This window comes from Oncorhynchus mykiss, chromosome 3 (assembly GCF_057628025.1).
Source record: "Oncorhynchus mykiss isolate SJ-2025 chromosome 3, ASM5762802v1, whole genome shotgun sequence".
Classification (NCBI taxonomy): domain Eukaryota; kingdom Metazoa; phylum Chordata; class Actinopteri; order Salmoniformes; family Salmonidae; genus Oncorhynchus; species Oncorhynchus mykiss.
In genome coordinates this window covers 55,576,820-55,601,565 of record NC_143024.1, presented here as the reverse complement: position 1 = coordinate 55,601,565, position 24,746 = coordinate 55,576,820, and the positions used below count along the sequence as shown (strand labels likewise).

Genomic DNA, 24,746 nt, shown 5'->3' with positions numbered 1-24,746 from the left:
GAACACAGAAATGTGTTAAAGGAAAAGCACAAACAATACAATTTTCCATCACAGGAGACATGGATTTATTAGGAAAAGTTTATTTAAGAAATTGAGCACAAAAATACTATTCATACAAAAGTATTTAAACAAATTGTTTGAGATGACAGTTGACACTTAATGGCACTGCTGATATAATGTGTGCACTGATGGCATAAGATCACATTCAAGGCATTGGGTCGTTTCAACCATAAAAAGATAACAATGATAACATTTACAACAGTCACCGAGACTGCCGCATGGGGGTCATTATTAACAGCTTGAAGGCTTTTGAATGTTACTTGCATCAATGCCTCAATAATGAACACTGAACCGAGCATACATTTTGAATTGCATAGAGAAGTAACACAGAGCCACAAATCTACATGTCCCAATTTCAGGAGAAAACACTGAACAAAACAATATAGAAAAATAACCCTGAATTGTGGGGGTCTTGAATTACTTTCTGAAAATGCTATTCGACAGAGTAAATGCGTCGTTTGTATATATATTTTTTAAATCTTGGGTCTCTGGTTCATGTTCAGTAGGCACAAAACAGGACGGGAGAGGTACTACAGGAACTTATCCTATAAGAAAGATTAATTACATTTTCCCTTTCAAAACATTGCTATGTTGTGCCCTACTGAACAAGACCCAGAGTTCAACTGGTGTATGGCATAGATGCGTTACCCACAAATCGTGGATGGTCCTCAATATGGAAAATAACTCCCAATCTGTTGAGTCCCTCAGTTAATGTAGAAATCCCAAAAAGACAACAGTAAACTTCATAGTTACAATTTGGCCATCCTGACCTTAAAGGTTTAATCTTGCAATGTCGTCCAAACACTTTCCATGTTAAACTAACAAAATGGAAGAAATCAGTATCAAAAGCATGTTTAACATTACCAGACAAGATAACAATTTACATGAATTCAAGCATTACCCAGGTTTTTTTTAAATCCTTTGGACAAAGGTGCCAAAATAGGCTTCCAGTTCCCAGACTTGGCAACAGTCAGATTTATGGGAAGGGGGAGGTTCATGATGAAAGCAGGTTAGTTCTCTTTCTGCAAACTACATATTGCTGTGCTACAACTCAAATGTAACTGTTGTTTCTGGTGGTTGACCCAAAATAGTTACCCATTTGCTCATTGTAAGCTGTTGCACATGGAAGACAGTTATTCACTCCATAATATCACTTCTAACACAACTATTACCATACCAGTTAACATCCCCAAACACCGACTCACCGTGGTTCCCTATTCCTCACAAAACACACACATAAAAAAATTACACATTGACATGTTTTTGCGACACGCTTGGGTTGCCCATACCTTAGAATGGCTGAAATGTAAACTCCAGTTTTAGGTTGAAGGCAAACTTAAGATTGACCTCTAAACTCCAGCAGAGGGAAAAACTACAAACAAGAGGAAACACTAGTATTCCCCCCCCCAAAAAAACAGCACAGCTACCCTGAGACGAATAGGAATGTTCTGAAAACTAGTTTGTGGACACTTTGGATCTTCAGATGTGCTCAAGTATAGCTGGGTAGGAAGGCGCTGCTCGTTAAGTTTGGCATGTTTCCCTTGAACGTTCACTGGACTCAACACTGAAAGAAAGATGGATTCATCCTCCTCAAGTCACATACACACCTGTCCCCACACAATGCTCCCTGGTACCCCTACTGTCCCAGATGCAAGAATTTATCCTGAGAGGGCCAGGTGGGCCAATGACAAAGTTATGCTCGTAAACCTGAAGGCAAGGGGAAAAATGTTTAACGTCAGTTTGAAGTATAGAGTAAAATTGTCTACATAACATCCATTCATTGATTCTATCCACTATAAAAATTAAAACATAGATATGCCATGCAAATTACTACTGAATATGTACATCTTGTGACGCGTGGCACAGCCTACTCACCTTTCTCACAGGTGCTGCTTTGCTTCTCCTGGGCAAAGTTGAGGCGGTTCTGCTCCACGGCCGTCCCGTTGGACTCAGGGCTGTTGCTCCTCGAAGTGCTGCTGTTGTCCTCATTCTGGTAGGCCAGGTCCAGGTGCTGCTGGGCCAGCTTTAGGTGCCGCCTTAGCCTCTCCAGCTCCCGCTGCGACGCCTCGTCCCCAAACGACTCACGGCCCGAGTCGCCCAGGTTGTAATCCAATCGCATACCTTTTGGGTCCTTCTTCAGCACTGTGTTGTAGCCTGGAGGAGCTGTGGGCACCTGGCGGCCACATTGTGAGGGATGCTGGCTGGCCAGTTGGTGGGGGGTTGGGGGGCGAGGACGAGGGCGGCAGAAACAGTCCCGTATGCCGCTATAACCCAGGTGGAGGATCTCCAGCACAGTGAAAAGCAGACAGAGGGCACTCACCGCATACATAATGAACAGGAAGATGGTTTTCTCCGTGGGACGCGACACGAAGCAGTCCACTGTGTGTGGGCAGGGCGAGCGCATGCACACGTACGAGGGAGACACCTCCAGGCCGTAGAGAATGTACTGGCCGAACAGAAAGGAGACCTCGAAAGCAGCCCGTGACAGCAGCTGGAACACGTACACCTTCATGAGGCCGTCGCGCTTGATGCGCCGGCGTCCATCGTGCTTCTTGTTAGGCTTCTCCTTCTTCTCCAACTCGATCTCCTCGGAGATCATGGGGTCCTCCTCGCCATTGTCCTCCGCCTCCTCATAGTTCCGGTTGGTCCCTAGGCTGACCATCGGCATCCTCTTCCCGCGGGGCTTGTACTCATCGTCGTCCATGCGAGCGATTTTGTGCATGGCGAAGCCCAGGTACAGAATAGTGGGGGTGGTGATCATGATCACCTGGAACACCCAGAAGCGGATGTGCGAGAGTGGTGCAAAGGCGTCGTAGCACACATTCTCGCAACCGGGTTGGTGGGTATTGCACACAAACTTGCTCTGTTCATCGTAGTAGATGGACTCGCCTCCCACAGCAGTCAACACAATGCGGAAGACGATAAGCAGTGTGAGCCAGATCTTGCCCACAAAGGTAGAGTGGTTGGAGATCTCGTCCAGGAGACGCGTCAGGAAACTCCAGCTCATGGTGCCTCCGGGGTGGGGGGAGAGAGACTTTCAGATCTATATGGGGGAAAGAGGGAGGGAAAATTAGCAAATTAGACTATTGTATAGGAGCACCTGAAAGTGAGGCAGTATCTAGAATCAATATTCAAATATTAGATTTCTCAAGAAATGTCTAACCAGGCTCTATAATGACATCAGCCTCAACTACCAGAAGCGTGCAGCTCATTGCTGAAGAATGATGAGGGATTCCTCCTCAGTACGAGAGTTTGCAACAGTGTGAGAGCCAAAGATAAAATCAGATTCAGTGCCCACAAATATTACAATATGGAAACTGCCTAAATAATATGAAGATAAGACCTTTTGCCTGTAGGGCAGCAGTACATTAAGTACACCAACAAACTGAAGTGTGTAGATGTGTTATACACCTGCATGTACCAATAAAATGATAAAATGTGTCTCCGGTGATGAAGGCCTTTTTCTGTTTGACAGTGTAGGTCTCTTTCTATGAAAGAGGACAAAAATGTGGTGATCCATCAGCAAGATATCAGTAATGTCCACCAGGTGGCATTAACAGCAATGTGTCTCAAAGGCCGCTCAGTGTGGATAACAGAAGTTCCCTCTTGAGAAGGCACATGTTCGGGCAAGGATCTCATGCAATAGGCCTATATCACTAGGCCCAACTGGAATGTGCCGTGAAGTGCTTACTTACAAGCCCTTAACCAACAATGCAATTGAGACAATATTTACTAAATAAAGTTATATATATCAGCAGTCGTATGGCTTGGGGGGGGGGGGGGGGTTAGATGCTTTTAAAGAACCGTTTGGACCTAGACTTGGTGCTCACTCCCTTGTTATCAAAGCAGTGCAGCCCAATTCTGATATTTTTTTAGAACAATCCCATTAGATACTTTCACCACAGATATTTTCCAGAGCTGATCCTTTGATTTATTGGGATCCCCATTAGCCACAGCAAATGGCGAAAGCTGGTCTTACTGGGGTCCGACACGAAAACATTTTTTTTTACAAAAGACTTTACAATTTACATACATAACATGTACTGTGTGTGCATTAACCAGTTACACATATATGTCAGTACATACACACAAGTAGGTCACATGAGAGGTGTTGTGCCGGGAGGTGTTGCTTTATTTGTTTAAAAAACAAAAACAGGTTTGCTGTTCACTTGCGCTATATAAGATTGGAGTTCAATGCACTCATTGCTCTGTATAACACTGTAAATTTCCTAGAAACGTCTTTAGAACCATTGAATCTACACCGAACAAAAATAAACACAACATGTAAGGTTTTGGTCCCATGTTTCATGTGCTGAAATAAAAAACATTCCAGAAATCTTTCATACACACAAAAAGCTAATTGGGCCCAAATTTGTTAACATCCCTGTAGGTGAGCATTTTTCCTTTGCCAAGATAATCCATCCACAAAGCCCTTTTGTTGGGAAAAACGAATTCTGACTGATTGGGCTTGGCTCCCCAGTGGGTGAGCCTAATGTGAAATCCATAGATTAGGGCCTAATGAATTTGGACTGATTTCCTTATATGAACTGTATGTAACTCAGTAAAATCTTTGAAATGGTTGCATTTCTATTTATATTCAGTGTATGTATTTGAAAAATGTTAAAAGGTATACTTCACCCAAATTACTATTGGTTTCCTTACCCTGTAAGCAGTCTATGAACAAGGTATGACAGTAGGCAGGTTACCATTGACCCAGGTTTATTTGACAAAAGCAAAATCATTGCGACATGTACAGAGCATGCGGAAAGTATTCAGACTAGAGGTCTACCGATTATGATTTTTCACCGCCGATACCGAGTATTGGAGGACCATAGATGCCGATCAAATCGGCCAATTTATTTTTATTTATAATAATGACAATTACAACAATACTGAATTAACACTTATTTTAACTTACTATAATACATCAATAAAATCAATTTCGCCTCAAGTAAATAATGAAACATGTTCAATTTGGTTTAAATAATGCAAAAACAAAAAGTGTAGGAGAACTAAAAGTGCAATATGTTCCATGTAAAATATGTGCCATGTAAGAAAGCTAACGTTTCAGTTCCGCTCAGAACATATGAAAGCTGGTGGTTCCTTTTAACATGAGTCTTCAATATTCCAAGGTAAGAAGTTTTATGTTGTAGTTATCATATACCATCTGTAGTTCATTAATCTTTGACTATTGGATGTTCTTATGGGCACTTTAGTATTGTCAGTGTAACAGTATAGCTTCCGTCCCTCTCCTCGCTCCTCCCTGGGCTCGAACCAGCAACACAACGACAATTAGCGCGCACTAACTAGCTAGCCATTTCACTTCGGTTACACAAGCCTCATCTCGGGAGTTGATATGCTTGAAGTCATAAACATCGCAATGTTTGATGCACAACGAAGAGCTGCTGGCAAACGCACAAAAGTGCTGTTTGAATGAATGTTTACGCGCCTGCTTCTGCCTACCACCGCTCCGTCAGATACTTGTATGCTCAGTCAGATTATATGCAACCCAGGACACGCTAGATAATATCTAGTAATATCATCAACCATGTGTAGTTAACTAGTGATTACGATTGATTGTTTTTTATAAGATAAGTTTAATGCTAGCTACCAACCTACCTTGGTTTACTGCATTCGCGTAACTCCTTGTGGAGTGCAATGAGAGAGAGGCAGGTCGTTATTCCGTTGGACTAGTTAAGGTTGCAAGATTGGTTCCCCTGAGCTGACAAGGGGAAAATCTGCCGTTCTGCCCCTGAACAAGGCAGTTAACCCACTGTTCCTAGGCCGTCATTGAAAATAAGAATGTGTTCTTAACTGACTTGCCTAGTTAAATAAAGATTAAATAAAAGGTGTTAAATTAAAAATAAACAAATCGGTGCCCAAAAATACCGATTTCCAATTGTTATGAAAACTTGAAAATCGGCCATTCCGATTAATCGGTCGACCTCTAATTCAGACCCCTTGACTTTTTCCACATTTTGTTACGTTACAGCCTTATTCTAAAATAGAGATGCAAAATTGAGCTCAGGTGCATCCTGTTTCCATTGATCATCCTTGATGTTTCTACAGTCGTGCCCAAAAGTTGAGAATGACACAAATATTTAACAAATTTGCATATACTCCAGAATGTTGTGAGTGATCAAATGAATTGCAATTACTTGCAAAGTCTCTCTTTGCCATGCAAATGAACTGAATCCCCCAAAAACATTTCAACTGCATTTCAGCCCTACCACAAAAGGACCAGCTGACATCATGTCAATGGTTCTCTGGTTTACACAGGTGTGAGTGTTGACGAGATCACTCTGTCATGCTGATTGAGTTTGAATAAAAGACTGGAAGCGTCAAAAGGAGGGTGGTGCTTGGAATCATTGCTCTTCCTCTGTCAACCATGGTCACCTGCAAGGAAACACGTGCAGTCGTCATTGCTTTGCAGAAAATGGGCTTCACAGGAAAGGATATTGCTGGCAGTAAGATTGTACCTAAATCAACCATTTATCAGATCACCAAGAACTTCAAGGAGAGCGGTTCAATTGTTGTGAAGGCGGCTTCAGGGCGCCCAAGAAAGTCCAGCAAGTGCCAGGACCGTCTCCTAAAGTTGATTCAGCTGCGGGATCGGGGCATCTGCACAGACAGTGAGGCGAAGACTTTGAGGATGGCCTGGTGTCAAGAAGGGCAGCGAAGAAGATAATTTCTCTCCAGGAAAAACATCAGGGACAGACTGATATTCTGCAAAAGGTACAGGGTTGGACTGCTGAGGACTGGGGAAAAGTAATTTTCTCTGATGAATCCCCTTTCCAATTGTTTGGGGCATCCAGAAAAAAGCTTGTCCGGAGAAGACAAGGTGAGCGCTACCATCAGTCCTGTGTCATGCCAAGAGTAAAGCATTCTGAGACCATTCATGTGTGGGGTTGCTTCTCAGCCAAGGGAGTGGGCTCACTCACAATTTTGCCTGAGAACACAGCCGTGAATAAAGAATGGCACCAACACATCCTCCGAGAGCAACTTCTCCCAACCATCCAGGAACAGTTTGGTGAAGAACAAAGCCTTTTCCAGCATGATGGAGCACCTTGCCATAATATATAAAACACACACTCAGACATTGCTCAAAACCTAATATTTCGAAATTAGGTTATTTTACTTTTTAGGTGCATGTGTATTGTTAGATATTACTCCACTGTTGGAGTTAGGAACACAAGTATTTTGCAACAACCGTAATAACATATGCTAAATATGTGTGTGCGACCAATAAAATTAAATTTGACTTTCGCCACACTGCTCATAAAGACCAAAACATGTTTACCTGACACACCGTCTACTACTTTTTCCTTCATGTGAATACATCTCAATTTTCTGTGTATTGCACTTGCAGTTTGTGGGCTATTAGCATTAGCTGCAACGTTCTCCTCTACCCTGGCAGTCTCTCTGTCACAGTCTCTCTGTCACAGTCTCTCTGTCACAGTCTCTCTGTCACAGTCTCTCTGTCACAGTCTCTCTGTCACAGTCTCTCTGTCACAGTCTCATTTGCAGATGGGTTAAAGAACCCTAGCAGTGTTCATTGTGTTAATTGACTAGTCATTGTTTATTTTGGCTAGCCAGTCCATTCAGTCAAGCTTTTCCCTTTTAAAATTCCTGTGGATTAAAACGTAACCCAGCAACGAAAATGCCACTGACAGCTACTCCTGCCACACACACACACACCCTCGCCGCACTGTCTGCAGACAGGCAGAGAGAAAGCTTATGGTTTGGACAGTTTGGAGGATGGATGAGATGTTTCTGATAATCACAGAGAGTCTAATTAAATTTGGAACTTAAAATTGAATGCCATGCGTGAAAAACACAGAATTCTGCACTAACGCAACATCTGAAATTAAAATAATTACCCAGCAATAAATAAATAACCCACTTCTGGGACAAAAATACATGCAAAACAGAAACGCAGCAAAATAGTAAAAAGTAGGGGTGTACCGGTATATGTAATCCGACCGAACCGTTCCCGTCCGCACTGTGAACCCGAATGAATACATTTTTTTTTAACGTACTATATAAAAACACTAGGCATAGGCTATGCGCCTACGCTGCGTTGTAGGCCTGCCTTTAAAGTAAATCTCTGTCTATTCCGTTTAAACATCGGCAACCTATGTGCACATTGTAATATATAATTTGTATCTTATTAGTTAATTTCAAAATTTAATTTTGTGAGGCGCAGCAGGGAACTAATTCTTTACCATGGCGAGTGGTGGGCCCGATAGAATTGGAGGAAACACCATTGTTGAAATCTCAAATTTTGGAACATTTTGCCTTCCCAGTAGATTGCAACGGCGATGGACAGAGTTGTGGTTACAACTTTAACAGTATTTATCCACACACTATGCAGCTGCCAACACCTCATATGTTAACACATTTACGCTGACGTCACCCCAGTACGTACACCAGCACAAGACTGAAACAAATAAAAAGATTCTTCCTTCAAGTTGATTCTGACCGGGCGAAAGAAATTACAAGACTGATAGGTAGGCTGTTTATATTTGTTTACAGTCTGATTTGTAGCCGCCCATTCTTAGTGGTTAAGAATAGGGGATTCAGCACCTCGTAAAAAAACTCCTCGAAATTCCCTCTAGCATTATTATTTTTAGCACATGGGTAGTACCCGTTCTTTTTAAGCAAACCAAAGCTTTCAATGAATTGGCCACTGCATCCTGTGATGCGCTTACTTCTTAGGGATAGCGTCCTTTTTTCCAATTTTCACATAAAATGACATAAACAAATCTAACTGCCTGTAGCAAGGATGTGCATATTCTTGGTACCATTTGAAAATAAACATTTTGAAGTTTGTGGAAATGTCAATTGAATGTAGGAGAATGACACAGGAGAATGACACAATAGAAGAAATACGAGGGAGAAAAACAACCGTTTCTTTTGTATTTATTTTCTACCACCATCTTTGAAATGCACAAGAAAGGTTGTAATACCGATGGTGCCCACAGGAGGGCAGCAGTGTATGTGCAAGTTTCAGATGAAGTATGAGCAAGCTACATGACAATTCGTGTGAAGTCACCCAGGTGTCCTTCACGATTTGCCAAAATGTACATTTACATTACACTTTTCTGCAAGAATATCGTCAAATCTGTATACTTGGACATTGATTTGGCTTTTCCAGTATTAGTAGCCATATTGTAAGTTTTCATAACTCTCCATATTCTTGCAATTTTTGTCCAAAAGGAAAAGGCTTGCAAAATTCTGCGACAGATACAGGGTTTCCACATACTTGCGTAAAGCCAAGCTCATTGGCTATCTAGCTATTTGTTTGTTTGTTTGTTTGACCCTGATTGGTGCTTATTTGACAAAGTAACAGTCAAAACAAGTGAACACCGCCCGAGTCATCGGCGCACCATGAAGGCGTCGCTCTCTGACCAAATTTGGTGTCATATAGGATATAGTACACTCCTAATGATATAGTGAAGTCTGGTTACGTTCTAGGATCTCTGAGGAATACATAAACGTAATTTGACTGGTTGAAACAAGATTTAGGGTTAGATTTTCACAGATTCCTTTCTTTGCAAACTGAACAAGTAGAAATACAAAATAAATCGTGCATGCTATATGGACCTTTTTTAGGATATGAAAAAGGATTTCATCTAACAAAGCAACACTTCATGTCATCTCTGATACATTCTGAAATCTTGCTCTGATTTAGGTACACATTTCACCTTCAGAGGTGAATTTATCAAACCTGTCGCGGTGAAAAAATGTGTGTTGTTTTGAGCTCTCCTCAAACAGTAGCATGGTATTTTTCTCACAGTAAAGGCTACTGTAAATTGGACAGTGAAGTTATATTAACAAGAATTTAAAGCTTTCGGCCTATGTAAGACACTTATATGGACCGGCATTTATTGTTTCTCTAAAAATCTGCGATCGACACATGGCGCTACATGATTTACAATTGTCCCGACGGGACATCTATCCCTAATTAACTTATTTGGGATAGGGGGCAGCATTTTCACTTTTGGATGAATAGCGTGCCCAGAGTAAACTGCCTTCTACTCAGTCCCAGATGCTAATATATGCATATTATTATTAGTATTGGATAGAAAACACTCTGAAGTTTCTAAAACTGTTTGAACAATGTCTGTGTGTATAACAGAACTCATATGGCAGGAAAAACCTGAGAAAAAAATCCAAACAGGAAGTGCGAAATCTGAGGTTCGTAGTTTTTGAACTTTTTGAGCCCCTATCGAATACACAGTGGGATATGGGTCATTTTGCACTTCCTAAGGCTTCCACTAGATGTCAACCGTCTTTAGAACATTGTTTCAGGCTTCTATTGTGAAGGGGGGCTGGATGAGAGGGGATTGAGTCAGAGGTCTGGCAGCAGCCTCGATCTCAGTCACGCGCATTTCACGTGAGAGGTAGCTCTCGTTCCATTGCTTTTCTACAGACAATGGAATTCTCCGGTTGGAACATTGATGATAAAAACATCCTAAAGATTGATTCTATATACTTAGTTTGACAAGTTTCTACGTCCTTTAATATAACTTTTTGAACTTTGCAGTCGACGTTCGGCTGGACCTGAACGCGCTTATGAATTTGTTTACCAAACGCCCTAACAAAAGAAGCTATTTGGACATAAATATGGACTTTATGGAACAAATCAAACATTTGTCGAACTGGGATTCCTGGGAGTGCATTCTGATGAAGATCATCAAAAGTTAATATTTATAATGCTATTTCTGACTGATGTTGATTGCGCAACATGGCTGATATTTCTTTTGGCTGTTTTGGGCTCTGAGCGCCGTACTCAGATAATGGTTTTTCCGTAATATATAGAAAAAAAATTGGATTTCAGACAGATTTCTCCTTAACACAGGTAACGATTGGAGGACAGAGGAGCCTCTTAAAGAAGAAGTTACAGGTCTGTGAGCCAGAAATCTTGCTTGTTTGTAGGTGACCACATACTTATTTTCCACCATAATTTGCAAATAAATTCATTAAAAATCCTACAATGTGATTTTCTGGATTTTTTTCCTTCTCATTTTGTCTGTCATAGTTGAAGTGTACCTATGATGAAAATTACAGGCCTCGTCTTTAAGTGGGAGAACTTGCACAATTGGTGGCTGACTAAATACTTTTTTGCCCCACTGTATATAACGTAGGTAGATGACAGAATGACGCCACAAAAAATAAAGCGTTACACGTGCACCACAGCATTCCTAACCTAGCCCACAATGTCCACTGTGTGGATCGAGCAGTCAACAAGTTGAGCAGTCATTTGAAAGAGTAAGAACATTTCAGCGAGACAACTCAAAATGCGAAATTCCTTAACGTCAAGATAACGGAATTCATTGGCCTTGACAATCAACCGTTCTCTGTCGTGGATGATGTTGGCTTTCACCGACCGGTCGAGTACTGGTACACACTACCAAGTAGGCGCTATTTTTCAGATGTTGCCCTACCGGAGTACCACAGTATTGTTAAAACAAATCCATGAGCTACTTGCTTCACGACTGACATTAGGACCAGCGATGTCAGCCCCATGAGCATTATGAGTCTGACAGCACAGTGGGTCGATGAGGATTTCGTACTGAGGAAAGCTGTATTGCATGTTCAAGAATGTGCTGGTTCTCATACCGCTGCTGCCATTTCAATGGCATTTGAGAATGTGTTTGAAACATGAATTCCTTTGGTTACATTTAAACCACAGGAAAATGTTTTGCATACATTTAATGTAAGCTTGCTAGCTAGCCTGTGGTTGTTGCATAGCAACCAGTCTAGCAATGAGACTTTTCTGGCAGAATGTATTCATTAACTTATTTATGAAAGCAACATTTTCAATTTAGATGTGTCGTTTCTTGCCTTACTGTGTTGGCAACCAGTTTTTAAAAGCAATAAGGTACCTCAGGGGTTAATGATATATAACCTAAATACCACAGCTAAGGGCACTCCGCATTGAGTTGTGCTTAAGAACAACCCTTCTTAAGCACAACTCAATGCGGAGTGCCCTTAGCCGTGGTATATAGGCCATATACCACACCCCATTGGGCCTTATTGCTGAAGTATATTGAGCGAGTCAACTTTTCAACTGTGTCTCCAAATCTTTTTGAAAATCAGAGCATATATGTGCCTGAAATTCTACATCAAACATTGTAACCGCGGCGGCTTCACCCGGGACATCCATAATCTTTCTGCCACAGCACTGTGAACCGCAGCAGATTGAAGCTTGTGATTGGTTTAATAAGGGACCGGGACCAAGGCGATTGGATGCGTTTGTAAAGAAATGCCCCTTATGATAAGAGTGGACTGCAGCCACGGCAGACTGGACAGGCACGTTCATTCAAGCGCCGATCAAAGTCTATGAACTCAAAATATCAGCATGGCAACTTGAAAGCTGTTTTGTAAACATAAACATCAATAAATACATTTTCTTTCAGACCTGTCCCAAAATGCTTCCTTATGACAGCATGTGATAATAGGCTGTCACATACTACTACTGATTTAATATAGGGTTGGGCGGTATCCAGATGTTCATATCGTCCTTGTCTCATGCCGGGATTTATAGTATTATTGTCTTTGTACACAAGTGGGCATCCCCCCAAAAATGGAAATTAGGTGTATACCAGAATGCTACCAAATGTAGCACAAGTAATAGCAAATTTCCATTGAGCCTGCTATCAAAATATGTTAAAGAACTAAAATGATTTAATGAATTGCAAAGACAGGCAATCCAGCTACCGAATGTAATTTGTGGTGAGTTACAAGCAAATGTGACCGAGAGACATTGTGCAAATGAACAAAGTTGAGATGCATGCTTGTCTGAAGGAAGAACAGTTCCTGCTCTGGAGCAACATGTGTACAAAGCTGTGTCTGTGTGGAGTCTAGAGTTGCTAGGGCAACTGGCCTGCCTGCTCTGCACAGAGAAGATGGTGGAGAAGCAGACCGGCCAAGAACTGAGAGGAAAATATTGGGGAGGAGCAGAGGAGAAAAAAACCCCTCTAGGAAATCAAAAGATAGCAGTGGCAGCTGTAAAGATAACTCATCCAAAGGGCGTTGACTTCGAAAACATGGCAGAAAGCTAACACAATATGATGCCCCATCACCTTATTAATTCAGCCACTTACTTACATAACTAGCAAGTTAACCTTAGGGGTAGCGTTAACGCAGAATTCTTCAATTTTTCACATATGACAACATATCTTGCTGTGTTTTGTAAACTGCGATCTAAATGGTTTATATTGTAATTTCATCAGACTCATTTTGTGCTTCAGTTGCACTTCTCCACTCAGATGAGAATTCGTGACGATGCTCTGACTGATGTACCTTTCTCCCGGGCTTTTCTCAGGGTAGCCAACATACACTTCTCTGATAAAATGCCAGATTAACTTTAAGAAAAACATTAGGAAATGTAGCTTGCTACATTCTTTCTATGAAGTATGATGGCCACGCATCGTTTTTGCAACAACAAAAATACAATTAAAAAGCAATGTATGCTCACTTGTGTGGCTGCCAGCCAAATAGCATTGCACTTCTGTCGTCATCTGATGAAAATAAAATTTCTGCCGAATGTGTTGCACTAATGTATTTTCTGTGAATGGAAACTATAGTTGCACGTCCCCGATCACCATTTAACCAACAACAAAAAAACGTGACCCCTGTCAATACGCCGCTAGACTCACCTGCTCCTGCTTTCTCCCTTTGTGCTATTTACAAACAAACATGTGACCTGCTGAACTGCTCTGGGGAACTACAGTAAACTTCATAATACAAAATAATGTGACAGGGGAAATTTAGAACGCAATATGCAAGTATTTACTTAAAGTATTACAAATATGAAAATGTATTGAAAAACCATCACTTTGCCATTTCCAAAATACCCTGGTATATAAGGTACACCACCCAAGTCGAATTGAATCCACCACTTTCATTAGCCCAGATCCATAAGCTACATTAAATTCACCTTGTTTGGACATTGGCAATTTAGCACTAGGATAATTAGGCTGTAACACTGAAAAGGCGCGTTTAGCATGAATTTTGGAAGGGTGACCTGATTAATCAACATTATTTTGCCCAAACAGATTGTAAACCCAAATGTGTAACTGATTCTAGTGTTTTATTTATTTTACCAGGTAAGTTGACTGAGAACACATTTTCATTTACAGCATTGTTATAGGGGAGAGGAGGGGGATGAATGAGCCGATTGGGAGTTGAGGATGATTAGGTGACCAGTGTAGGGACAATACACAGATATATATATATATATATATATATATATAGATATATAAATAAATATATATACATACATACATACACACATACACACACACACACACACTTGAAGTCAGAAGTTTACATACACCTTAGCCAAATACATTTAAACTCAGTTTTTCAAAATGTAATCATAGTAAAAATCCCCTGTTTTCGGTCAGTTAGGATCACCACTTTATTTTAAGAATGTGAAATGTCAGAATAATAGTAGAGTGATTTATTTCAGGTTTTATTTCTTTCATCACATTCCCAGTGGGTCAGAAGTTTACTTACACTCAATTAGTATTTGGTAGCATTGCCTTCCACAAGCTTCCCACAATAAGTTGGGTGAATTTTGGCCCATTCCTCCTGACAGAGCTGGTGTAACTGAGTCAGGTTTGTAGGCCTCCTTGCTCGCACACTCTTTTTCAGTTCTGCCCACAAATTTTCTATAGGATTGAAGTCAGGGCTTTGTGATGGCCACTTCAATACCTTGACTATATTGTACTTAAGCCATTTTTGCCACAACTTTGGAAGTATGCTTGGGGTCATTGTCCATTTGGGAAGACCCATTTGCGACCAAGCTTTCACTTCCCGACTGATGTCTTGATATGTTGCTTCAATATATCCACATAATTTCCCTTCCTCATGACGCCATCTATTTTGTGAAGTGCACCAGTCCCTCCTGCAGCAAAGCACCCCCACAACATGATGCTGCCACCCCCTTGCTTCACGGTTGGGATTGTATTCTTCAGCTTCCAAGCCTCCCCCTTTCCCCCCCAAACAGAACAATGGTCATTATGGCTAAACAAACAGTTATATTTTTGTTTCATCAGACCAGAGGACATTTCTCCAAAATTAAAATCTTCGTCCCCATGTGCAGTTGCAAACCGCAGTCTGGCTTTTTTATGGCGGTTTTGGAGCAGTGGCTTCTTCCTTGCTGAGCGGCCTTTCAGTTTATGTCGATATAGGTGCGTACAGATGAACGAGGTACCTACAGCTGCGTACAGATGAACGCGATACAGCTGCGTACAGATGAACGAGGTACCTTCAGGCATTTGGAAATAGCTCCCAAGGATGAACCAGACTTGTGGAGGTCTACAATGTTCTGAGGTTTTGGCTGATTTCTTTTGATTTTCCCATGATGTCAAGCAAAGAGGCAGGGAGTTTGAAGGTAGACCTTGAAATACATCCACAGGTACACCTCCAATTGACTCAAATTATGTCAATTAGCCTATCAGAAGCTTCTCAAGCCATGACTTAATTTTCTGGAATTTTCCAAGCTGTTTAAAGGCACAGTCAACTTAGTGTATGTAAACTTCTGAACCCCTGGAATTGTGATACAGACAGATTACTTCACTTATAATTCAATGTAAATAATTGTTGGGAAAATTACTTGTGCCATGCACAAAGTATAAGTCCTAACCGACTTGCCAAAACTATAGCTTGTTAACAAGACATTTGTGGAATGGTTGATAAACTAGTTAATGACTCCACCCACACACACCCCTTCAAATTAGTGTATTTGGCTATTTCAGACACACCCGTTGCTGACAGCTGTATAAAATTGAGCACACATACATGCAATCTCCATAGACAAACAGTGGCAGTAGACCACTCTTACTGAAGAGCTCAGTAACTCAATGTGGCACCGTCATAGGATGCCACCTTTCCAACAAGTCAGTTTGTCAAATTTCTGCTCTGATTGAGCGGCCCTGGTAAACTGTTAGTGCTATTATTGTGAAGTGGAAAAGTTTAGGGGCAACAACAGCTCAGCCGCAGTTTGTTTCAGCACCCTGCAGATAAGGGGGGGGTTGATCTTGACAAAACATTTATGTATGGAGTTCGCTTTGTGCACAGGGGCATCGTCATGCTGAAACAGGAAAGTGCCTTCCCCAAACTGTTGCCACAAAGTTGGAAGCACAGAATCGTAGCATTAAGATTTCCCTTCACTGGAACAAAGTTGCCTAGCCCGAACCATGAAAAACACCCTCATACCACTATTCTTCCCCCATCCAATTTTACAGTTGTATTCGGGCAGGTAGTGTTCTTCTGGCATGCACTAAACCCAGATTCGTCCATCGAACTGCCATTTGGTGAAGCACGATTCATCACTCCAGAAAACACGTCTCCAAAGCTCCAAAGTACAATGGCGGTGAGCTTTAAACCACTCCAGCCGACACTTGGCATTGCATATGAAGATCTTAGGCTTGTGTGCGGCTCCTCGGCCATGGAAACCAATTTCATGAAGCTCCCAACAAACAATTGTTGTGCTGACGTTGCTTCCAGAGACAGTTTGGAACTCAGTAGTGAGTGTTGCAACAGAAGAAACACTAGAATCAGATTTTTACGCGCTACAGCACTCGGTGGTCCCGGTCTGTGAGCTTGTGTGGCCGTTGTTGCACCTAGACTTGGCCGTTGTTGCACCTAGACTTTCCACTTCACAATAACAGCACTTCAACGGTTCCACGTTTAAAAAAAAAATCACTGAGCGCTTCAGTAAGGCCATTCTCCTGCCAATGTTTGACTATGAGGTGGCATGGCTGTGTGCTCGATTTTATTCACCTGTCAGCCAGGGGTGTGGCTGAAATAGCCAAATCCACTCATTTGAAGGGTTGTCCACATCCTTTTCTATATAATTGTGTACCTCTAGGTGGAATTTCCAACAGTCCTATTTTAAAAGGGACAGTTCACCCACATTAATTCCTTATTGGTGTCTCAAAAAACATTCAGTGGCACAATGGTCTAAGGCACTGCATCTCAGTGCTAGGGGCTTCACTACAGACCCTGGTTCGATTCCAGGTTGTATCACAACCGGCTGTGATTGGGAGTCCCATAAGGCGGCGCGCAATTTCCCCAGCGTCGTCCGGGCTAAGAGTTTGGCCGGGGTATCCTGTCATTGTAAATAAGAATTTGTTCTTATTTGACTTGCCTAGTTAAATAAAATAACATTTTTGTAAATGAACAAGGAGAGATTAATATTGGCACAAAACGCTAAACTGGAAATAACTGTTGTAAGGCTGTCTTGTTAGACAACATAAAATTACAACATTACATAATGATTTCCTTACCTTGTAAGCAGTTTATGGACAAGGAAAGACAGAAAATCACAGTTTGGTTGTGCTTACCAGGCCTCTGTTTCCAAATGCTAAAGTTTTTTTGTAAAATAAACTACTGTATTCTATTAACATTTCTAACTAATTCATTTCCCCCAGTTGCCATTCTCTAAATTTCATGCACACAAAAAAATATCATAGTAACTTCAAACCAAGTTGTTGAGTTGTGTTTATTCAACTTTAAAATAAAATCTTAAATACACCTGACCTGTGAATTTTAAACATTTCTATTCCACCCTTGTCATGTGCCTAAAACCCCCGCTAGGGGTGACAGCATTGACATTCGCGATAGGAAACCTCAGATATCTCCAAAGATTGGCAACCCTGCTAAAATATGAAAATATTATTTGTCATGTCTCAAAATCGATATCCATCTTACCTCATATTGTTTTATTTGATATGAAAGGTGACGAGTTCAATGGTAGGTCAAACCTGTGTGTAGCCTTAATTCTCGCAGAGTATCCAGACTAGGCGACGCGATTTTCCAGATTGTTCGACCACCTTTTTCTTGCCTCCATTGATTTAGTTTCCCTAATTTTGACCATCCTACAAGGGTTAAAACCCCAATACATTTCTTACGTATTATGACGTGAGATTTTGACCGTTGGTTTTCTTAGAGGATTATCCCAATTAACATGATTTTTTTTACACCTTGTTCAAAATATGCGTTTCTGATTGGACACCGCCTGGGTTCGATCAAACTCAACTCTGGACCTCGATGCCAGTTCCATTGCATTTTTTGTTGTTGTTGCATTGTTCCCCCTACAAATCAGCGATTTGATTTAGACTTGGTATACCATGCGTGTGCAATTCAGATAGAACTGAAAACCAGCGGGCTCCGGACCTCGGAGGGTAAGAGTTGAGTACCCTTGCCCTAGGTGATGAAATCCACGTTCAGTCGCTTCCATCACTTTCACACAATGAAGGAACAAACTACTGTCCATTCAAGACCATGTACATTGGCTAGCTTGCTATTTCGCGAGATACCTCTAGTAGCACGAATCAAACAATATACCGATGTACTAGCTAGCTACTTATCAATATCACATGTTAAACGCAGTACATTTGGAGAAAAATAAAATTGCTTCAAGAGGTACATGTATACAACTAACCTAGCTAAGCGCACAACATTCGTAAAATGGAAAAACAGCCTGGACACATTAACGCTCCGTTTTGTTGCTTGATAAACGTGTATTAATCTTACCTTGAAGCCGACTGCGTTTCTCAATTCTTTGAATTCAGCCTGTGTTCGAAACACTTTTCCCTCTTTCTCACCACAAAATACAAACGTCTCACTAGTTACACCATGGGATTGGATATATGCATGTGACTGTCTCTCCTCCGTCGCGGTTACAACATTTTTTTTTTATACGGGACACACAAAGAACATCCCCAAATCCACCTCCCCCCGTGCGCACCCCACCCCCCTATTCAGGACCTTCTTGTGAAATCTGAGACAAGGATGGTCGACACTCTTCATTCATCATTACCTTAGTCATAGCTTCGAGTTTTTCCAGATACACTTTGATACATAGTGCCACCGAAACAGATTTAGCCGTGCGAGTAGCCGTTTACTTTGCAACTAAACGACAGCAGTGCAATTTCTCAATACATAATGTTCCCCTCCAGAGTTCATAGCCTGTGGCTAGCCTGGAAGTAAGAGAATGATTTATGATCTCAAACTATGTACACTATCAATAGGAATCTTCTAACTATCATATATCCAAAATGTAGAATATGTACACATTGGTCATAATGAAATGTAGTCACCCCTATGATAGAGATTTAAGAAAAAATAATGGCAATTTCTTTTTTGTGAGTTTTCGGTTAGACGTGCTGTGACAACTGCCTAGTCATGGTATGATAAATTCCTAATGATTAAAGTCTGCTGAGTTTTGCATGCATGCTGGTGATGTGGGCATTTGAAATGGGCTACAATCCTCATTGTTGTGGGATGTACAGCAACAAGCCCTCAGCTGTTATGTTGCACATAGCCTTCCTGTTGGAGTGGGCATTCGGGAGTAGTTGTTATTTGAGACCATTCCTCCTTCACACTGTCTTTGACAAGACAGGGGAGGGAATACTTCCATATAACCTTTAAAATCTCCAGTGTCATCAGTTGGCACACTCAGGAAGTAAATCATATGTATTTCACAGTCTTCTGTGAGGTGGAGATGCTGATTCCTGGGTATTTTCATCCACACAATGACATCATCAACTAGACAGAAATTCCTTAGATTTCTTCTAGATTGGGAACATTCTGTATATTTCCCTCTTAAATTATTTCAGCAATTTAACAGGGGAGCCTACCATTTGGTCGCCAACCAGTCAGTCAATTATCATGGTTTTTGTTGTTCCTCTATTCACAGAACGCAAGCCGACAGGGCACAGTATTACACATCGCTCTGTAGACAATAGCAAAGTAAGCAGATGTATTGTGTTCAATAAATTGCTTGCCGAAAGGACTTCATGACTGTGGATGTCAGTTTTGATGTCTGGCCAAGGCAGTTTGGCGCTCAAAGCCCAACATAATGGTCTTCATTGTTTCATATGTGCTGCAAACAGGTCAGAGATGGAATGTGTCCCCCTTCTTAGGGAGATTTCACAAGTCTGCATTCATTCATGGACTCCAATGTGAGGTCCCCTCGTTAACTATAGTACAAGCCCCCTTTTCACCACAGAGGCAGAAACTGGACAGCAGGAACAAAGAACTTTGAGGTTTTCAAGTTGCTTGCCGATAATGTGTAGACCCTGGATTGGGCTTGCTCTGAGTTTACTCTCATGCATTTCTCCAGATTGGAGTGTCCCGACTGCAAATGTTAAATTACTTAAGTATAGCACTAGGTAGAAGTGCTTTGACCAACAGTTGCTTGTTCCACGTGTGCCACTGCGCATAACCTGTGTAGGCTAGTTGTTGAATCATCCCCTCGTGATATGCATCTTCCTCAATGCCACACACACCCTGCTTTTGTGAAAGACTTTAACTGACTTGTGCCTGAGCACTTGTGCAATGTCTGCCATGAGTTTCCCCATTAGGGAGCTGTAGATAGCTATTTTGTCAATGTAATCGGCTGAGAATAAAGGAATTGGGGAGTGAGTGGCAGAGAATAAGAAATGAGTCCCAGGGATAAGATAACACTGGAGCTGCGGAAATAATATTGCACAGAACAAACTTCATTTTGGAGAAAATCCCCCTGAGAATTAAGCTACATTGCAAACCGATTTTCACTGGAATAATTCTGTTTCCAGGTGTTTCCCACCAATTCCACCACTTGATGACTTAAACATTTGAACTACTCACTGTCACTGAACTGACTAGATATACACTTTAAGTATTCTGGTCAAGGGAGATGAAACTCACACCTACTTGTGTTCCAACAGCATTAATACAAAATCCATCCCCGCCATTTTCTCAAGAAAAGGTGCTCTAAACCTGTTTTAGTCACTGGGCAACACATCTGTGGAATTGGAATTGCACTACACTCCCCTCAGCACAGCCTTTCTCTGTCCAAGCCCTTAGTCATGCTGAGGTGCTTTGAGGCAGTTGAATTATTTATCGCCTGGCACACTCCCCTGCTGGATGTAATGTGCCCCTCACATTCTTGAGGTGATCTCCATACCAACACACTAGCTGACGTTATACCATACAATTTGCAAGACGTTGGATCAATTGTTGTGCAACATCAATGGTTAGCGAGAGTCCTTACACTTACAGATTCAGCAATAACGGACATACAGTTGACGCTACTGTGTCCGGTCGAGATTTGGAGGCTGCTGAGGGGAGAATGGCTCATAATAATTGCTGGAACGAGGGTGGATGGAATGGCATCAAACCATGTGTTTGATGTATTTGATACCATTCCACTTATTCCGCTCCAGCCATTACCACAAGCCTATTCTCTCCAATTATGATACCACCAACCTCCTGTGTTTGGCATGCATGGTTCAGGTTTCCGGTCCAAAACAAACATGTTTTAGGTTGAGTTCCAGTTGAATAATGAAATTAATATAATCAATTACAACTTTTTGTGTATGCCTTGTATAACGAATTCTTTGGAAGAATGAGTTACATGTCAGAGTGGCACAAGACAGACTGTTCACGTTGCAAGATCAAATCAAATCAAATTTTATTTGTCACATACACATGGTTAGCAGATGTTAGTGCGAGTGTAGCGAAATGCTTGTGCTTCTAGTTCCGACAATGCAGTAATAACAAGTAATCTAACTAACAATTCCAAAACTACTGTCTTGTACACAGTGTAAGGGGATAAAGAATATGTACATAAGGATATATGAATGAGTGATGGTACAGAGCAGCATAGGCAAGATACAGTAGATGGTATCGAGTACAGTATGTACAAATGAGATGAGTATGTAAACAAAGTGGCATAGTATAGTATAAAGTGGCTAGTGATACATGTATTACATAAGGATACCGTCGATGATATAGAGTACAGTATATACGTATGCATATGAGATGAATAATGTAGGGTAAGTAACATTTATATAAGGTAGCATTGTTTAAAGTGGCTAGTGATATATTTACGTCATTTCCCATCAATTCCCATTATTAAAGTGGCTGGAGTTGAGTCAGTGTCAGTGTGTTGGCAGCAGCCACTCAGTGTTAGTGGTGGCTGTTTAACAGTCTGATGGCCTTGAGATAGAAGCTGTTTTTCAGTCTCTCGGTCCCAGCTTTGATGCACCTGTACTGACCTCGCCTTCTGGATGATAGCGGGGTGAACAGGCAGTGGCTCGGGTGGTTGATGTCCTTGATGATCTTTATGGCCTTCCTGTGACATCGGGTGGTGTAGGTGTCCTGGAGGGCAGGTAGTTTGCCCCCGGTGATGCGTTGTGCAGACCTCACTACCCTCTGGAGAGCCTTACGGTTGAGGGCGGTGCAGTTGCCATACCAGGCGGTGATACAGCCCGCCAGGATGCTCTCGATTGTGCATCTGTAGAAGTTTGTGAGTGCTTTTGGTGACAAGCCGAATTTCTTCAGCCTCCTGAGGTTGAAGAGGCGCTGCTGCGCCTTCTTCACGATGCTGTCTGTGTGAGTGGACCAATTCAGTTTGTCTGTGATGTGTATGCCGAGGAACTTAAAACTTGCTACCCTCTCCACTACTGTTCCATCGATGTGGATAGGGGGGTGTTCCCTCTGCTGTTTCCTGAAGTCCACAATCATCTCCTTAGTTTTGTTGACGTTGAGTGTGAGGTTATTTTCCTGACACCACACTCCGAGGGCCCTCACCTCCTCCCTGTAGGCCGTCTCATCGTTGTTGGTAATCAAGCCTACCACTGTTGTGTCGTCCGCAAACTTGATGATTGAGTTGGAGGCGTGCGTGGCCACGCAGTCGTGGGTGAACAGGGAGTACAGGAGAGGGCTCAGAACGCACCCTTGTGGGGCCCCAGTGTTGAGGATCAGCGGGGAGGAGATGTTGTTGCCTACCCTCAGATCAAGGCATGATTCAGCAAAAGCTTTGTGGTGCCCTTCACCATCATTACACAGAATATACCCCTGACTCGTGCTTGCAACTACTGTCCATGTGTTTTTGATCATGTCTGTTTGCTGTGTTGTTCTATAATATGGTCTTTGATGTTTATGGGCTGTGAAAATCATTTGCCTATTTGAGGACAATAAAATGTCTGTGTTGACGTTTCAGGGTTCCGCTAATAGGTTCCACCTATTAGCGTTGCTTTCAATAAACATATTTTTCATCCATATGGCCAGGGAAGCCATGTGTTTAATACCGTTCATAACAATTCCACTCCAGCTATTACGACGAGCCCGTCTTCCCCAATTAATGTGCCACCAACCTTCTGTGCCAGGGAGTGATTATTTATTTTACCTTTATTTAACTAAGCAAGTCAGTTAAGAACAAATTCTTGTTTACAATGACGGCCTACCACAGCCAAACCCGGACGATGCTGGGCCAATTGTGTGCCGCCCTATGGGACTCCCAATCACGGCTAGATGTGATTCAGCCTGGATTCGAACCAGGGACTGTAGTATCGCCTCTTGCCTTAGACTGCTGCGCCACTCGGGAGCCCAGATGCAACTTTTGGTTTTTGGCAGTTCCATCACTGAACATCCTACAGTAATTAAGTACAGCATTCAACTTTCCCAGCATAATTACTCTTTCATTCACAGTTATATGAGGAAGTGAAGCCAGGTGCCTGTGTTTGTGGGTCAATGTAGTCTTCTGTAGTACCTTGGAGTTCAGTTTCAAAGAGCTGCATTCGGTTTATAACTGATTGAAGCAAATGGACTCTTAAAGACACACTCCTGCTATTTTTTTAACTTTTCCAGTTGAAAAATAATTTCCCACGTAGAGTAATGTACACATACTTATGGCTAAACAAATATGTTTTGAACAACAACAAAACATTTGGGACACAAGTGCAAACTTCATGACGTAGGCCTTACAAGGAGTTGGTCTGATTGGTTCCCTCTGTCATCAGCCTCCCCCACTTGTGCCATGTCATGAGGATACATGGACGACCTATTGAGATGTGCTTTTGTTAAGTAAATCAGGTGATAAATGAGCTAAAAAGGAGACTGGAGTAGGACCTTAAAACAGTTGCACACTGCCATTAAGACCTAAGGTCATCCCTATGAGTTGCAAATTAACATGTAAAACACAATGGTTGGGAGGAACAGTTGCTTAAGGCAATGACATAGAAATGCAAACTGCCATCCTGCACTGAAGTTGTTATTTTGGGGAGGCTATTTTGTATGTTTGGACTAAACTAATCTTCTTTTTGACATGTGTATTTTCTCTGGTTGTTGTATGGTTATGAATGGAAAAGTACAGTCTGTTTTGGAGGGCTCTTCTAAGGTAAAACAAACTTTAGGATACAATCAGATGTGTTCAAATGTGGACATATGTCCTTACTGCCCTGCAATCATTCACGCACCACTGCTTGGGGGATAAGGCAACAGATTCCCGCCTAGTAGCACCTCAAGCTTAGTGTATTGGGTCAAGGGGGGGACGACACACATTGCCCTGGCGGGCTGTTAGGGGTTAAGGGGGATGGGTGGGTGCCTGGGCGGGCTTTGTGAGGGGGGATAGAGGCGTTGGAGGTAGTCAGCAGGGCGGTTGATGATTCTCCTATTTCAGTCCAGGTCCCTTTGCATCGTCACCTTGCGCACGCAGGCACGCACGCACAAACCAAATATGGTCGGGTTACAGTTGCAATTGTGCATGGTGGGGCACACAAAAGAGCCCACAACCCATTAAGGGAAGAGGGGTACTGCGTTGCCATGGAAACAGAGAGCTCTATCCCTAGAACAGATGGTAGGGGGTTAGGGTGGTTTAAGTGGCGGCAGCCAAAGAT

General features: G+C 42.0%; 1 protein-coding gene across 3 annotated transcripts; it reads right to left on the bottom strand.

Moving 5' to 3' along the window:
- Positions 1 to 64: 64 nt before the first annotated feature.
- On the bottom strand, positions 65 to 19,254 carry LOC110519995 (gap junction gamma-1 protein). Of its 3 annotated transcripts, none has more exons than XM_021596935.3 (3): positions 18,616 to 19,254; positions 1,936 to 3,103; positions 65 to 1,767 (listed from the first exon to the last, which is right to left on the bottom strand). In XM_021596935.3, exons 2-3 carry the CDS (start codon positions 3,065 to 3,067, stop codon positions 1,754 to 1,756), a joined length of 1,146 nt encoding a protein of 381 aa, XP_021452610.2. In that variant the 5' UTR covers positions 3,068 to 3,103; positions 18,616 to 19,254; the 3' UTR covers positions 65 to 1,753. The 3 variants fall into 3 exon arrangements, with proteins under 3 accessions (XP_021452610.2, XP_021452612.2, XP_021452611.2); XM_021596937.3 differs by having other exon boundaries at positions 18,902 to 19,074; XM_021596936.3 differs by lacking the exon at positions 18,616 to 19,254 and adding an exon at positions 17,791 to 18,126.
- Positions 19,255 to 24,746: the final 5,492 nt, after the last annotated feature.

Coding starts and splice junctions, on each gene's coding strand:
- LOC110519995 (XM_021596935.3), bottom strand. CDS start 3,067: ATGAGCTGGAGTTTCCTGACGCGTCTCCTGGACGAGATCTCCAACCAC.